General features: G+C 42.3%; 1 protein-coding gene across 2 annotated transcripts; it reads left to right on the top strand.

Moving 5' to 3' along the window:
• The first annotated feature begins 275 nt into the window (after positions 1-275).
• On the top strand, positions 276-16,808 carry LOC134340236 (translational activator of cytochrome c oxidase 1-like). Of its 2 annotated transcripts, none has more exons than XM_063037235.1 (6): positions 276-327; positions 2,545-2,873; positions 3,794-3,900; positions 4,933-5,063; positions 8,297-8,459; positions 11,115-16,808. In XM_063037235.1, the coding sequence occupies exons 2-6, from the start codon at positions 2,567-2,569 to the stop codon at positions 11,322-11,324; spliced, it is 918 nt and encodes a 305-aa protein (XP_062893305.1). In that variant the 5' UTR covers positions 276-327; positions 2,545-2,566; the 3' UTR covers positions 11,325-16,808. The 2 variants fall into 2 exon arrangements, with proteins under 2 accessions (XP_062893305.1, XP_062893306.1); XM_063037236.1 differs by lacking the exon at positions 276-327 and adding an exon at positions 342-367.
• Positions 16,809-18,268: the final 1,460 nt, after the last annotated feature.

Below are 18,268 nucleotides of genomic sequence, written 5' to 3' on the forward strand. Positions count from 1 at the left end.
CACTCAACTAAACATTTGAGCACATTAAAGGCTTTTTTTACACTTCTCCAGAACCTTATTTACATGCACATTCCAATTTAGGCTTGTTATCCACATACCTAGAATCTTTACCACTAAATCTTGACTTACAGTGTTACCATACAACTTCATATCAACTTCGATCCGTACGCTAACAGCTGAGCTTCGATCAGACTGTAACGTGACTTCCCGGTCTTCTGGCGCATGCGTGCATGTTTCCCTGCCGGCGCCAATTCCATGCGCATGCTACGGCTGGAGCCGGAAGTAGATGGCGTTTGAGGCGGATGTCTGTCGGTGTGCCGATGACCGGTGGGTCAATGAGGGGGTGGTGGTGACCGGGCTGTTGTCGGTGGGTGCGATAATCGGGCGTTGCCACACCCATTGGCATCTTGAGCTGGAGCTGCAGCTTTGGGCTCTAGGACTGGGAGTTCGGGGTTCGCGACAATCCCTCCTTGAGTGGAACAAGTATGGGTTCTGGGTGGAAGTTTCTGCTGAGGGGAGCACGGATACTGTGCATTTTAGTAGAAGGAATAAAGACGTGGATTCTAACTGGGGAGAAAATTCCAAAAAAAAAATCAGGCGCAAAGAGACTTGGGTGTCCTTATGCAGAACACCCTAACGAATAGTTTGCAGGTTGAGTCGGTGGTAAGGAAGGCAAATGCAATGCTAGCATTCATTTCGAGAGGACTAGAATATAAAAAACAAGGATGTAATGTTGAGACGTTATAAGGCATCGGTCAGACCTCACTTCGAGTATAGTGAGCAGTTTTGTTCCCCTTATCTAAGAAAAGATGTGCTGGCATTGAAAAGGCTACAGAGGAGGTATACTAGAATTATTCTGGGAATGAAAGGGTTAAAGTATGAGAAGCATTTGATGGTTCTGGGTCTACTCACCGGAATTTAGAAGATCTCCTTGAAACCTATTAAATATTAAAAGGTTAGAGTTAGAGTGTGGGCATGTGGCCAAGTGGTTAAGGCATTGGACTAGTGACCTGAAGGTCGTGAGCTTGAGCCCCAGCTGAGGGAACGTGTTGTGTCCTTGAGCAAGGCACTTAATCACACATTGCTCTGCAACGACACTGGTGCCAAGCTGTATGGGTCCTAATGCCCTTCCCCTGGACAACATTGGTGTCGTGGAGAGGGGAGACTTGCAGCTGGTCCTCGCCCAGGCCTACGCCCTGGAGAGTGAAGACTTTCCATGGTCCATGGTCTTGCAAGACTAACGGATGCCTTTACTTTAGTTAAGAATGGATGAGTGGATGTGGAGAGAATGTTTCTTACAGTGGGGGAGCCTCAGAATACAAGGAAGTCCATTTAGAGCAGAGATGAGGGAAAATTTCTTCAGCCAGAGGGTGGTGAATCTGTGGAATTCATTGCCACAGATGACTGTGTGGGTCAAATCAGAATCAGGTTTATTATCACTAGGATGTGACATGAAATTTGTTAACTTAGCAACAGCAATTCAATGCCATACATAATATAGAAGAAAAAGTAATAAGTAAATCAATTACAGTACATGTATATTGAATAGATTAAAAAATAGTGCAAAAACAGAAATATATTAAAAGAGTGAGGTAGTGTTCACTGGTTCAATGTCCATTTAGGAATCAATGGCAGAGGGGAAGAAGCTGTTCCTAAATCACTGAGTGTGTGCCTTCAGGCTTCTGTACCTCCTACCTGATGGTAACAGTGAGAAAGGGGCATGCCCTGGGTGCTGGAGGTCGTTAATAATGGACGCTGCCTTCCTGAGACACCAGTCCCTAAAGATGTCATTGAGTATATTTATGGCAGGGGTTGATAGGTTCTTGATTAATCAGGGTGTCAGAGGTTACAGGGGGTAGGCAGGAAAATGGGGTTGAGAGGAATAATAAAGTAGTCATGATGGAATGGAGGAGCAGGATTAAAGGACTGAATGGCTTAATTTTGCTCTATGTCTTATGGACCGCCTTCATACAATGCCGTTGACGATTGCATCCTCCAAGTCTTCATTTTCATTAGAACATTCAAGATGATTGTGGATACCTTAAAATTCTTCATAGTACCTAACTTGTTGAAGTAGTAAAATGGTTTCATTTTCACTCCCAACTGTTTCTGGCATTTCCAAGCTCGAATGCTTGAAACTACAGTGAGCAAAACAGTTTTAAATTGTCGTACTGGTTATTTCTTGCTAGCTATCAGTGACAAAAATCACTGCTTTTTGAACACAAACACATGCAACTGACACTATTTTAAAAATTGCTCGCTCTAAGCACAGAGTTTAATGGCCACACAAGTGGATGTGTCTGATGTGAGTTAGAAACTGTTCGGCAATTAAGTGGCATAATGTCCAAAATAAATGAAGGGAATCCCAGCTATATTCGCGAATCATCCCAAATAAGTGGCTGCCCTGATTAACCAATAGCCCAATTAACCAGTATTAAGGAAAGGGCCTAAAGAAGGTGCAAGTGAGGGTAGAATCATTAGAGTACTGACCTAAAATAATGAGAGTGCTCATCTTCATTTACTTCACATTGTCCATTCTTGCAGCTGATCACTAGGATTCACCACTATGGCTGGAGTTGCCATGTTTCGAAGTGTTTGCTTGTGGAACAGAAACCACCTCCTGTCATCACTGTGGAATCGAGGTGATTCAGTGGCAAAGCACAGAGCTCTGTCTCTGGGCTCCATTCCCCTCTGCAACCAGGCAAGCGGCCAGTATAATCTCTTAGTGCCACATGCTAAGATCCATGCTTCTTCAGCTACCCATGCCGGGCATAACAAGTGGTCAAAGGTGAAACATATCAAAGGGCCAAAAGACACTGCCAAGAGTCAGATGTTTGCCAAGCTCGCAATTATGATTCGCTTTGCTGTGAAAGGTAATGTGGCAACAACTAATGAATTTTCCTTCCATTTTGACCTACTTGAATTTGAGTTTAAAAATGCAAACATGAGGAAATCTGCAGATGCTGGAATTTCAAGCAACACACATCAAAGTTGCTGGTGAATGCAGCAGGCCAGGCAGCATCTCTAGGAAGAGGTATAGTCGACGTTTCAGGTGGAGACCCTTCGTCAGGACTAACTGAAGGAAGAGCTAGTAAGAGATTTGAGAGGGGGAGGGGGAGATCCAAAATGATAGGAGAAGACAGGAGGGGGAGGGATGGAGCCAAGAGCTGGACAGGTGATAGGCAAAAGGGGATATGAGAGGATCATGGGACAGGAGGTCCGGGGAGAAAGACAAGGGGGAGGGGGAACCCCAGAGGATGGGCAAGGGGTGTAGTCAGAGGGAGAAAAAGGAGAGAGAGAAAGAAAGAATGTGTGTATATAAATAAATCAATAACGGATGGGGTACGAGGGAGAGGTGGGGCATTAGCGGAAGTTTCAGAAGTCAATGTTCATGCCATCAGGTTGGAGGCTACCCAGACGGAATATAAGGTGTTGTTCCTCCAACCTGAGTGTGGCTTTATCTTGACAGTAGAGGAGGCCGTGGACAGACATATCAGAATGGGAATGGGATGTGGAATTAAAATACTTCATTTGGAGCAGTTCAATTGATCTTTTTTGATGTTTATACACTGAATTACAATAACACTAGGAAAGCTTTACTGGGTTTCTCATGAATCTTGTTGGGTAACATTTTCCAAGTGCAAAGTGATGAAAAGATTTGATTCTACAATTTTGTACTTTTAAGTTTCTATTGCATAGTATTAACTGTTACATTTGGTTGAGAAAGAGAACCATTGCTATGTTTGTATTGAAGACCTCAGATTTGGTTTGATATTGGTCTAATATTTTACAGAAGGAGGTCCAAATCCTGAGTTTAACACTCAGCTGGCAAACCTCATTGAGCAGTGCCGAGCCAAGAACATGCCTAAGGCATCTATTGAAGCTGCAATTAAAGGTGCAGTAAGTATTGCATTGCCAACTCGTAACCAATTGAACTTGTGCTGTTAAGAATCTTAACTAAACTTTCAGTTTCTTGCTCAGTTCTTAAATTTATTGTAATCTACGACTGTGTGACAATGGCTTAAACGTCAGGTGATTTTTCCTAATCTTATGATACTGTTAAAGAGAAACCTGAGCTTAGAGATGCAGAAATTAGAAAGGTTTCCTGTAGCTGACCACTGTCCAGTTGTACCTGTATCAGTGGCACTAGGATTGCCTTTTTCAGTAATTCTGAAGGTGATGCTTCAGATGTCTTGGTCAAGCACTGTTGAGAGTAATTGTGTTCAGTTTTGGGCACCTCGGGGTGCTACACAGATTAAATAGAGTGACATCAGAGGTAAGTTAGTAGAATGGGTTGGAAGATCTTGGCTTGTACTCTCTGGAGTTTAGATTACTAAAGGATAATTATATGTTACAACTCTGGTTAAGCCACAGTTGGAGTCTGGTCATACTTAGAAAATTAATGAGGAGTCTTAATTCCACCTTCCTGCATTGACCCTACAAGTCACATCTTTCCAGATACCAATTAATGTGATGAGTTTCACTACTGTGACCACCCTTTCATCCAGTGCATTCCAGACTATTACAATTCTACAACTGAAAGGTTTTTTCCTCATTTCTCCTCTTAATTCTTCTACCACTCGTTTCAAATCTAAGCCCCTCTGCTTTTTCTCACTTTTCATTAGGCCATCATTATTCTCTACATTTCAATTTCCCTTTTGCTTCCCCTGTCACAAAGCAAACAGCCCAGTCTATCCAAACTTTCCTCGTAGCCTCACCGTTCCAGCCTGAACAGTATCCTCGTCAATCTCTGCACTCACTTCCACCCCGCAAAGCAGCAACCTGAACTACATGCAACAGTAAGAAGGGGGAAAGATTGCCGTGACATCCTGTGCCATTTCTGTTGGACACAGGGAATTGTTAATGGTGTTGCCATAGTATTTCAGTGGCACCTTTGCCTCTGTATAACATTGCCTGTTTCTTACTTGCCAGAAATCTAAGGCTTCAATCTATTCGCTGTATGAAGCAAGAGGTCCAGGGGGGTCGTCCCTGCTCATTGAAGTCCTCACGGACAACAACAGCCGAACTCTTCAGCAACTAAAGAGCATTCTGAACAAAAATGGGTAAAGAACAAAGGATCTGTCTTTCCAGGTTTGCCTGCTGAGCCCCAACTGATGTATGGTGCTGATTGTGTGGCATATTGAGGGTTAGTGTTATGGGATAGAGACTTTGTTACTGCACTATCTTCTATATCCGGGCTCCAGGTTTGAAATGAAAAACAATCAGGGTGAACAAACTCTTGGACTAGTTCTAATGATTCCTTGGCTTGTTCCACTCATTCTAGAAAGAAATTTTTCAGATCTTTCCTGTTAAGGGTCTTGGGTCTTCACCTGTCTGGGGAGATTGCACTGCTGCTTGTGATGGTCCAGGTGAGGTGTTAAGTTGCGATGCTACCATCATCATGAGTGTCGGCAGCCCTTTATTTCTGTATTTTGAGATGAGCATCCCCTCTGACAAGGATTCTTTTGTTGTTTGCTGAAGCCACTCTGGGCTGAGAAGGCAGGAAAGAAGAAACATAGAAAACCTACAGCATAATACAGGCCCTTCGGCCCACAAAGTTGTGCCGAACATGTCCCTACCTTAGAAATTACTAGGGTTACCCATAGCCCTCTATTTTTCTAAGCTCCATGTACCTATCCAGAAGTCTCTTAAAAGACCCTATTGTATCCGCCTCCACCACCGTTGCCGGCAGCCCATTCCACGCACTCACCACTCTTTGCATGAAAAAACTTACCCCTAACATCCCCTCTGTACCTACTCACCAGCACCTTAAACCTGTGTCCTCTTGTGGCAACCATTTCAGCCTTGGGAAAAAGCCTCTGACTATCCACACGATCAATGCCTCTCATCATCTTATACACCTCTACCAGGTCACCTCTCATCCTCTGTTGCTCCAAGGAGAAAAGGCCGAGTTCACTCAACCTATTCTCATAAGGCATGCTCCCCAATCCAGGCAACATCCTTGTAAATCTCCTCTGCACCCTTTCTATGGTTTCCACATCCTTCCTGTAGTGAGGTGACCAGAACTGAGCACAGTACTCTGAGTGGGGTCTGACCAGGGTCCTATGTAGCTGCAACATTACCTCTCAGCTCCTAAACTCAATCCCATGGTTGATGAAGGCCAATGTACCGTATGCCTTCTTAACCACAGAGTCGACCTACACAGCAGCTGCTTTGAGTGTCATATGGACTCGGACCCCAAGATCCCTCTGATCCTCCACACTGCCAAGAGTCTTACTATTAATACTGTTTTCTGTATTTATGATGTGTATTTGATTTTTCTGGGACTTTGCATTTCAGAAGTACTTTTCCTGGTTTTGACCATTGTGATGAAGTGGGAAGCATTACTAAAGTGTGTTTGCAGTGCTTCGACGGTGGAGGATTAGTTGCTCAGTTAAGCCGGGTCCATGTGTCATTACTGACCCGACTGTGTCTGACTACATTGCTTTATGTGATTTCTATTCAATATTCATATTGCACTCAGTTTGACCATGTACCTGAGCTTGTAGAATAGTTTCCTTCCCTTTCTCTGACATTTCCCTTAACTATAGGGCTTGCCACACTCCATCGGTGTTGATTTGAGCCCAGTTACATTTTCTGTGTATTGCCAGGGGATTTTCAGGGTAAATATAGTCCACTACTATTACTACTATGTTGACTCAGGCCTAGGGGGCCGGCGTCGGGCAAATATAGTCTGTTGATGGCTTAGTGCACATTTAGGCTTGTCACCTGCTGCTGATAACACCCAGACTATATATATTATGGTCTAGATCCCATACTAAACTGTTCTGTCCTTGTGAAACTTAACTTCTCCTTGTATTCTTGGCCCAATGACACCTGACTATGTGTTCTTGTACTAGTCATACCTGACTCTGTGTTGTTGTACTGGTGACCACCACTTCTCACACCCCCAATTATCACCATTCAGATAATAGAAAATCACACGTACTGAATTTGTACATCTGTACCAAAAAAAATGAAAAACAGAATTTATGTTGGAAATAAATACAAAATGCAAAAGAAATAACAAATTTTGTCATATTTTATTTTAGTGGCTCGGTACTGTGGGGCGGTAAGATTTGGATATAATTGCATATTGATCGGGTTGATATTCACAACCGTCCCTCCTTTGCCACACGCTCTCCAGTCTGGGAACAAGTGAATCGACATTGCAGGGTGCAGCGCTGTCACACTCTTTATCAGCAAGACGTTTTCTCAGGCTCACTGCAATGTGGGCAGCCACAGTAGCCATGATGAACTCCTTAAAGTAATCTCTTGGCCTTTACTCCACTTCCTTGCTATATCCCATTATATCCCCAAACTTCTCCTAGACCACCTTTCTACTATATACCCTGATCCTTGAATCCCATCTCTTCCCCTGGTATCCCCACTTATCCATATCTTAATTCACAAGCCCTCTGTGTCAGAGAAAATAGATAGATTTAACATTTTGTGTGGTCTTTATCAAGAAACCCTGTTAAAACTGAATTAAATGTAAGATTCTCAATTGATTCTCAATAAGATTCACAACTTAAACAACCAAACTCGACCTGTTCAAATCCCTGGTGCTGATCACACTTGAAACGGTCACTTTGTGCCCAATAGACCTGTCACTGTTTTCACTTTCATGTTGACTTCACAATCAGACCTGGAACAGTTTGTACCATCGTACCAGAGATATGAGTACTCGACCTAATCACACCTGGCACTGGGCCATACCTATAACATTTGAAACAATATATTTGTGCCAGTCTCTCACGATACTGTCTACTGTTATCCTTGACCATTTTGTACTCTGACCCCACCTTAAAGTGTTTTACCTGAGCCTATTACATCAGACATGTTTATCCCCTTTTGCCTGTTACTTTAGCATTCTCTTGTGATTGGACCTGACACTTGTCCCAGTTACACCTGAAACTGTTCGTGCTATTATATCCATCGCAGCTGACACTGTACAGACTTGCCATTCCCATCTGGTACTGAAATATCTTGATCATCAGACCTGACACACTCTCCACATTCTGTACACACGTTACACTGGTACTACCTACCCATTGTTCACACCTAGCTCTGCTGGCCACTGCTGACAGTCCATGTCAATAACATCGAACCACACTCACTCAGAATTTCTGAGTGCTTCTTGCTTCTTCTTCTCAGCCCGAGGAAAGAATGCAGATTGGGTTCCTGCAAGAGAAGTGAGCACAACAAGATGGTATTTTTTTCCCAGATGAGTTTTTAAATATTGTGAGTGTATTAGTTTCTGTTAAAAAGTCATTGTAATGTATTATTAATGCAGGGGAATAATGAGCGATGGAGCACGCCACTGTTTTGATAAGAAAGGAGTGGTGATGGTGAATGGTCAGGGCATTCAGCTGGAACGTGCTCTGGAACTGGCAATTGAATCTGGAGCAGAAGATGTTGAACAGGTTGAGGATGAAGAAGATAAAGTCATGCTGAAGGTGAGAACACATTGGCTCTCCTTCCAAAAACAGTTAAGGTCTAATGTGGGCACTGTACATCAAACTTAAACTAAAATGATCTATGGAAAAGAGTGATGTGCACCATCCTTGATGTCTTTAACTATAACAATGTTAGCTGAAGAGCAAAGCTTTCTATCAAACACTTTCCATTCCAGATGCCCCATAGGTTACATCTCCTTCCACACTGTTCCAGGAAGAGGTACCACTCAATCTGGGCAGACTGTAATACTCTTTGCACAGTATGCCATCATGTACGTACAAAGTAGATTACAGGAAATGTGTCTGATGCCAGATCTCAACCCTAAATGTCAACCATCCCTTGCCTTCACAGATGCTGCCTGACCCACTGAGTTCCTCCAACTTTTTATTGGCTCTAGATGAATTATAACGTTTCCTCTAAATTAACCTGATGTTTTTTCTTACATGCACCACAGAAGAGCCAGCCCAATCAACACAAGTAATCTTTTTGTATTTTGGTCATTATGATCCATTATTCCCTTGTGAAATTACTGCAATTAGGGGAAAATTGGTGACAATTTTATAATTCCAAACTCCAAGAACCGAATGGTGTAGGTTAATATTAATTTGACGAAAATTAGAAGTCACATTGAGTATAACAAACTGCATTGTACACTAACAAATGCTTTTGAAGTATTGTGACTGTTTTTGAGGAAGAAAACAGCAGCCAAATTATGCATTTGGTTCCAGTGAGTATACGGTCAAGTTATTTTTTTTTAATATTCATTCATGAGATGTGGGAATCAGTGGCAAGGCACACATTCACTTCTCACCCCTGACTGATTCACCTTTGTGAATCATTAAAGGCAATGGTGATGCATCTCAGGGTGCTGATGTTGGGCAAAACAGTATACTTGCTTGCCATTGATGGCCACAGTTACATGGACAGCCTCCTCTGTGCTGGATATGGACATTGGCAAGCATTTATGCTATGCTGCAAGTGGTGGTAGGATCATAAGTTTGTTACCTTGGTCCATTTTGAAGGCAGAGGTTCTGGCAGGGCCAGCTAAAAGACTACAGTATATTTTGTAGTTGGTGGGTTCCTCAAATTGCACTCGTGTAGGCTAGTGGAGAGTAATCCATCACATTCTGGCTTGCTTTGAATATGCTGAAAAGGCTTTGTGACGTAGGGAGGAGCAACACCAAGCCTTAACCTGTTCTCATAATTATATATCAAGTGCAAGAGGATTTCTGGTTAGTTGTGACATCCTCTGCCTCCCTCAACCAGCCGGGATGTAGTTGGTACATGACCCAGCATGGAGGAAACCATTGAATATCACATGGGGATAGGGGGTGAGCAAGTAACATTCATGCTACAAACATGCCAGCCAGTTTTGTTGGAGGTGGTTACTACCTGGCTTGAATGTTGCTCGCTGCTTACTAGCCCGTGGCTGAATGTTTCCAAGGTCTTGCTGCATGCAAGCACAGCCTGCTTCATTTGCTGAGAAGTTAAAAATGGATCTCAGCAATTATCAGTGAATATCCCCACTTCTACCTTAGGATGGAAGGATGACACAGCTGAGAACTGACTGGGCCAGAGTCACTGATTCAGTCCTATATTCCTCACTGACCATATTCAGGAGGAGGCTTATTTGTTCAAGTTTAACCCGATGCCTATAAACTTTGAGGGCTAGATTTAACGTTAACTGTGAAAACCATTACAAATGTGCTCTTACCTCTGATGCATCCTTACCAAGATAGGACTTGAATTAAGATTATGATGAGAGAGTGTGAGAGATTAGCTAAACTGAATGGTTCCTTAATCAGTCCCTGGGATTGCCTTTCTAACTTAGACACCAGTCCTCACAATAGACATTGCCAGTTTGACTGTAATGGAGTGACATTGCTGTGTCCAACATTATTGCCAAGTAGGAGTTGATTGGGCTGTCCAACTAAACTGATGTATTTCCATGTAGCAGTTTGGTAAAACTGAATGGGTTACTGAGCCTTTTCAGAGAATGGCTGTGCATCAAACAATTCTGGTGTCACACTTTCATTGAGACATTTTTAAAAATCACAGTTTCTGATAAACTGAATTTAAATTACCCAGCACCCACAGTGGTATCTGAACATGTCTCTGAATTGGTGGTTTGGACCTCGAGTGTTGGTTTTAGAACAATCAAATCATCAAAATCCCATTGTTTTCTGGATTGAAAGATACATATTGGCTAAGACACTGGAAAACTGCCTTCTAACTTTAACTACAGTTGTGGGTCTTCCACATTTACTTCAGCAAGCACAGGGCCAGAAGGCTTTTAAACAGTTTTCAATAATTCTCTGAATATCGGCCCTGGGTCAGCCAATTGTTGTCATATTCTCAGACTCTTGTTTTGAAAGTGTTCCCATGGTTCTGAATTCAGTGTAATTCTCCTTTGAGAACTACATTTACAGTGATCAAGTGGAACCAGAATGAAATATGGTCGTGAAGAACAGTTAATTTACCAATAATGCATCATTTTTATAAAGTGCAGATTGTATTAGTAATTACAATATTAGCAAGATAGGAAAAAAACTAGGGAGCATAGGGATGAAAATTAGTGTTTATCTTTGGATAAAGTAAAAACATAAAGTACAGATGCCACTTGTAATCCACATTTTTAAAAATTTATTTTTCAGTTTATTTGTGACTTGTCCTCATTGCGAGAGGTCCGAGAGAGGTTGGATGCACTGGGACTGCTAAGTATTAATTCTGGACCTGAGTTTATCGCCACCACGACTGTTCAGCTCACGGATAAAGATTTGGAGGCAGCTTTCTGCTTGATTGAACTGATTGATGAGAATCAGGACGTTATTAAAGTATATGACAACATAAGGTTGCAAAGTTAACTGAACAGAAGAGGGCTTTCTGCATATTCTGATACAATACTGAATGCAACGGAACACAAGTTTGTACTGAGACTGTACAAGATCATGTCAAAGTTTCCAGTGTGTGCTCTCTACATTGCCAACAATTTAGCTTCAAAACAAGAATGTGCTGCAGCTGTAAAGTTGCAGTTGTGTAACTAATGGTAGTTACTAAACGTGCATCTTTATCCATTGGTTTTCATCCTCTCATAGAACAGTACAGCACAGAACAGGCCATTCAGCCCATGATGTTCTGCCAACCTTTTAACCTATTCCAAGATCAACCTAACCCTTCCTTCCTTCATAGCTCTCCATTTCTCTTTCATCCATGTATCTAAGAGTGTCTTAAGTGTCCCTAATGTATTTGCCTTCACCCTATCCCTGGCAGTGTTCCATGTATCTTCTACTCTGAGTAAAACAACCTACCTCTGACATTCCCCCTATCTGCCCCTCCAATCAACTTAAAATAATGCCTGCTCGTATTAGCCAATTCCACACTAGGAAAAAGTCTCTAGCTGTCCACTCTATCTTTGTATACCTTTATCAAGTCACCTCTCGCCTCCTTTTTTTCCAAAGAGAAAAGCCCTAGCTCGATCAAACTATCCTCATAAGATAATGCTTTCTAGTCTGGGCAGTCTCTGCATCCTCTCTGAAGTTTCCATATCCTTCCTATTTTGAGACAACCAGAACTGAACTCAATACTCCAAATATTCCAACCTCCCCTGAAGATTTCTGTGGTACAGTACCACAACCGTCATTTGCTTAGCAGCCCCTCTTCCTTTTTGCGATTTTCCATGTATGTGTCACAGGTGACACAGCCCAGTCCAATACTGTATTCAGGATTAGTTCATCAGCTGAAGAGGGGATAAATCCTGGTGACCATTAAGGTGATTGTTGCACTGGAGTCCTCGTGTGATGATAAAGAAGGGTCAATGACTTGCTCATAGCTGGCTCTTCACAAGAAGGAGGAAATCAGCCATATTTTTAACATTCTGAAATATTTGATCAACTTTCAAACGTTTTTGTGGATTTTGTGCATGAGCTGAACATTTTTGCTAACTATAATAAATATGTCACTTCTTGGGATTATTTCAGGCATCAGGCCCCAGTAGATGTGATGCAGAGCTCTTTCTGAAATCCCCCGATTAAATAACAGAACAGAAACTAAGTACAGTGGATTCGAGTGAATTGGGACACAAAGGGACCAGTACATTTTGCCCCAATTAGCCGAAGCTTCACGGAAATAGTTAAAAAGGTATTAAAAAAAAGACAAACTGAATAACAAATTATGTATTTAAATTAAATACAAAACAAATTAGAACACTACCAATACTACCGCAGTACCATAAAATTGTGTATAAGTTTCTAATACTTATCGACAGAGGAATTCATCCGCATTGTGGTCTTTTGACTGTAAATGAATAAAATCTCTGCAGATACCCAGTGCAGGTGGTGGACTGCCTCCATATAATGCTATCATTGTAACATTCAAGATGATTGTCTATACCTTCTAATTCTTCGTAGTTCCTAATTGTTGAAGTAGTGAAATCGTTTCATTTTCACTCCCAGTTGTTTCCGGCATCTTCAAGCATGAATGCTTGAAACTGCAGTGAACAAAACGGTTTTGAATTGTCTTACTGCTTATTTCTCACCAACTATCACTGACAAAAATCACTTTTTTGAACCCAAACACATGCAACTGATGCTATTTAAAAACCTTACTTTAAGCACGGTGTAGCATCTAACAACCACACAAGTGTGCACGACTGACTGTAGTTAGAACCTGTTCTGCAACAGTCTCCTGCCCCAATCAAGCAGCATAGTGTCCCAAATAAAGGGAATCCCAGTTATTTTCTCAATTAGTTTTTGTTCAAGAGTTGTCCCAAATAAGCAGCTCCCCTAATTAACCAATGGCCCAGTTAACTGGAATCCACTATGATACCAATGTTTGTCTTTATTTTGTAAGATGTAACTGAGTAGGTAGCACTCTTATTCCTGCCTTGACCTCAGACTAACAGTATGCCACTTCTACCAACAGGCCTGTCCATGAAATAGTATCTAGGTTCCAGTTCCACCAGTTTCTGCAGGATGGTAAGAGGAGAAAATAAGAAATAGAACTGGTATTTGCTTTCATGTATTAATCAAATTTTCAAGATGTGGGCAGTCTGAGATCAGTGTATTGCCCTTGAGAGAAGTGGTGGCAAGTTACCTCAAACCACTGTAGTCCTGTGCAGGTCTCTCACAGGATTTAGGACCAATGTTCTAATTCCAGTCAGGATGATGGTGAGGAATGGTGTTCCTGGTGGTAGAAGTTTATGAAGGGCCTGGGCAAATACTTAGTGTCTTTTGTAGGTAGTACACACTGCACTGAATATGGAGGGAATGAATGTTTAGGTGGTAGATGAGGTACCAGTTAAATATGGTCTTAGATGATGTTTGTTTTCTTGAGACTTGTTGGAGCTGCACTCATCCAAGCAAGTAAAGTTCCATCACATTCCCAGATTGTGCCTTATAGATGGGGGAGAGGCATTGGCATGGGCCATTAGGGATGTCACGGTAGTGTATCAGTTATTATAGCTCAGGGCTTCCGAGGTGGGAGTTTTATCCTGGCATCCTCTGTAAGGAGATTGTACATCCTCCCTGTGACCACGTGGGTTTCCTCCCACAGTACAAAGACATACCAGTTAGTGGGTTAATTGGTCATCGTAAATTATCCCATGATCAGGCTAGGGTTAAATCCGGGGTTGCTGGGCATTGTGTCCCAAAAGGGCCTTTTCCACACAGTAGCTCAATAAAATAAATAAATGAATGGCAGGTGGGTCACCTGCACCAGGATGTCTAGCCACAGTCCTGTTCCTGTAACTATATATTTACCTGACTTCAGGTTAAGTTTCGGGTCAGTGGTAGCCCCTAGGACCAGGAGTTCCCAACCTGGAGTCCGCGGACCCTTTGTTTAATGGTATTGGTTCATGGCATAAAAAAGGTTGGGAACCCCTGCCCTAGGATAATGATATTGGGGGATTGGGAATGCCATTAATGTCTCGACTTGGTGGTTAGAGATTGTCATTGGCTAGCATTTTTGTGGTCTGAATGTTACTTACTAATTATCACTTCAGACCATTAGCCTAACATGATACCAATCTAAGCTAATCCCATCTGTCTGCATGTGGTCCATATTGTTCCAGTCCCCGCCTGTCTAAATGCCTCTTAAGCGTACTGTCATAGCTGCTTCCATCACCTTCACTGGCAGCACAGTCCAGGTATTTACTAATCACTGTTTTTTTAAAAAAAAATTGCCTCATCTCCATTAAACTTTTCCCCTCAGCTTAAATCTGTATCTATCATTTAATGTACTTTTATTATGTCACTCCCTCGGTCTCTGGCACAGTGAAAGCAATTCAGGTTTGTCCACTTTGCCTTGCTACAACCAGTGAAGGCAAATATGTTAAATGCTACCTTTACTATCATATCCACTTGTGTTGCCACTTTCAGGGAGCTGCACCCCAAAATCCCTGTAAACATCAATGCTCCGAAGGCCCCTGCCAGTGTGTACCTTCCTCTTGCATTTGACCTCCCAAACTACAACACCTCACACTTGTCCAAACCATAAGACCATAAGTTATAGGAGCAGAAGTAGGCCATTTGGTCTGTCAAATCTGCTCCACCATTCAATCATGGGCTGATCCAATTCTTCTGGTCATCCCCACTCCCCTGCCTTCTCCCCATACCCTTTGATGCCCTGGCTATTCAAGAACCTATCTATCTCTACCTTAAATGTACCCAATGACTTGGCCTCCACAGCCGCTCTTAGCAGCAAATACCACAGATTTACCACCCTCTGACTAAAGTAATTTCTCCGCATCCCAGTTCTAAGTGGATGTCCTTCAATCCTGAAATCGTGCCCTCTTGTCGTGGACTCCCCTACCATGGGAAATAACTGCCATATTTAATTTTTTCAGGCCTTTTAACATTCAGACTGTTGATTCATTCTCCTGAACTCCAGGGAATACAGCCCAAGGGCTGCCAGACATTCCTCATACGGTAACCCTTTCATTCCTTGGATCATTCTCGTGAATCTTCTTTGAACCCTCTCCAATGTCAGTATATCCTTTTGAAAATAAGGAGCCCAAAACTGCACACAATACTCTTAAGTGTGGTCTCAGAAGTGCCTTATAGAGCCTCAACATCACATCCCTGCTCTTATATTCTATACTTCTCGAAATAAATGTCAACATTGTATTCGCCTTCTTCACCACCAACTCAACCTGGAGGTTAACCTTTAGGGCATCCTGCACAAGGACTCCCAAGTCCCTTTGTATCTTTGTATCATCGACAAATTTAGCCACAAATCCATTAATTCCATAGTCCAAATCATTGACATACATTGTAAAAAGCAACGGTCCCAACACTGACCCCTGTGGAACTCCACTGGTAACCGGCAGCCAGCCAGATAGGATCCCTTTATCCCAACGTGTACCAAGACTTCTGGCTGTTCACCCTCTCCCTTCAGAATACTCTGCACCCCATCCAAGACATCCCATATCCTGGCAGCTGGGAGGCAACACACCATGTGGGCATCTCTATCAGACTGACAGAACCTCCTGTCCATTCCCCTCACTATGGAATCCCCTATGACTACTGCATTCCTCATCATCTTCTCTTCCTTCTGCACCATAGAACCAGGCTCAGTGCCAGAGACCTGATTGCCGTGGTCATCCTCTGTCAGGTCAACCCCATCAACAGCGTCCAAAATGAGATAACGATTACTGAGGGGGATGGCCACAGGGCTGCTCTCTACTATCTGAGCTCTTCCCATCCCTTCCCTGACAGTCACCCACTTGTCTAACTCCTGCAGCTTCAGGGTGATTAACTCCCTGTAGCTCCTATCTATCTTCTGCTCACTTTCCCTTATAAGCTATAGACAAAACTCCGTCTGCCATTTCTCTTCACAACTTTCCACCTGATCTATATCCTACCTTATCCTTTGACAACCTTCCTCACTATCCACAACTTCACTAGTTTTTATGTTATCTGCAAACTTAATCAGACCACCTACATTTTCATCCAGGTCATATCTACATTTTACAAAGATAATGGATCAGTTGTTTCTTTCAGAAATGCCAAATTGTTCATTGTTGGCTGTATCTGGGCATGAAGAGAAACACTTCTATCCTAGGTACAGTATCAGCAACCTGTGTGACTGTAAGAAAATAAAGAAGAATTAGAACACCAGCATTTGTAGTGCAGTGAACATTAGCATCAGCCTGCAGGCAGATAACCTCTTCCTCGAATGTCCAGGCAACTGTGATTGGAACCTCAGTGAAGGTTGCCCCCAATGGCTGTTTCCATTAGTGTTTCTGTGATGGTGTGTAAACACTGAATTATATGGGTTATACAACATTCATATCTCATCATAATCACCACTGCGTTTCTTTTGCTGCTGTGGAGTAAATGGCTTATGAAATAAACAAAATGTTTACAATCTGAAAGGATGCTGATTTTAAGACTCTACAGAATAGAACACAAGACAACAGGAGTCACGGATGTATAGAGCTGAAGGTGTAAGAATTTAACTTATTTCAAAAATTAATGGTGACCCAAAGGGTCCAGGGTTAGAGAGGTTTCCTCATCCTTTAACACCACATAGGAACATAGTATGACCAATGGTGTATGTGCCATGTCCATTCTCTCACGATGTTAGTTGCAACCATGAGCAGTTGTGGTCTTTTGCCTGGTCCTTCTAATCCAATCAGGTGTTTAATCGAGGCTGCTATCAAGCATCTATCTCAAGCTCTCTTGTTATCTGCCTGATTTTTACCTTTGTTCTCAAATACTGTTTCAAGGGGTTGGTAAATCGGCTCCGTCTGTCTCCTTCCCAATGGCCTCAGCTCATTATTGAGCCAATCACAATAAATAAATAACCAACTCCTTGATTAGGAAAAATAGTTATCTAGCTACAGTACTACAGCTATTTAAGAACAAATCTTTGGGTTAGGCTGCATTTGGCATATTGTGTGTGATTTTGCAAGGATGTGGAGAGTGCAGAAGAGGTTTCTCAGGATGCTGCTTGATTCGAGGGTATGGGCTGGAAAGACAAACTTGGATTGTTTTCTCTGGAGCATCACAGGCTGAGAGGAGACCGAATAGACGTTTATGAGATTATGAGAGACATGGACAGGGTAGTCAGAATCTTTCTGCCCCCGAGATAGACACAATTTTTCCTAGTGTTGGGGAATCAAGAACTAGAGACCATAGGTTAAATGTAAGAGGGAAAAGATTTATAGCAATCTAAGGGACCACTTTTCCCACATAGATCATGGTACGTAAATGTAAAATCTGCCAGAGGAAGTAGTTGAGACTGATCCAATAACACCATTTAAAAGATGGTTGGACAGGTACATAGATAGGAAAGATTTAGAACAGTGGTTTAGAAAAGGGGTTCCCAACCTTTTTATCCCAATGAGCCTTCGGTTGGGAACTCCTGATTTAGAGGGATATAGGTCAAACACAGGCAAATGGGATGAGCTTAGATGGACATGTTGCGCTTAAGGCCCTGTTTCTATACTGTATTACTCCATGACTAGAAAACATGCACTTATCGTGAGAGGGGAGAGTTTGACACATGCATGAGGGAAGTTTCTTTGTTTATACACCAAATGGCAAGTGCCTGGAATGGGCTGCCAGGGGTAGTGGTGGAAGAAAATACAATGATAGCACTTTAGATGTTTTAGGTATGCACATGAATATGCAGGGAACAGAGAGATATGGACCATGTGCAGGCCGAAGAGATTTAGATAAGTTTATGTTTGGCACAGACGTGCTATACAGGTCAATGTTCTATGTAATGGACATCCTCATCTCTAGTTTTATTAATGTGGTTTTTGTCCTCTGGACAACCACTGCTGAGCCATGCTGATAATATAACA

The sequence above is a fragment of the Mobula hypostoma genome, chromosome X1, assembly GCF_963921235.1.
Source record: "Mobula hypostoma chromosome X1, sMobHyp1.1, whole genome shotgun sequence".
Classification (NCBI taxonomy): Eukaryota; Metazoa; Chordata; class Chondrichthyes; order Myliobatiformes; family Myliobatidae; genus Mobula; species Mobula hypostoma.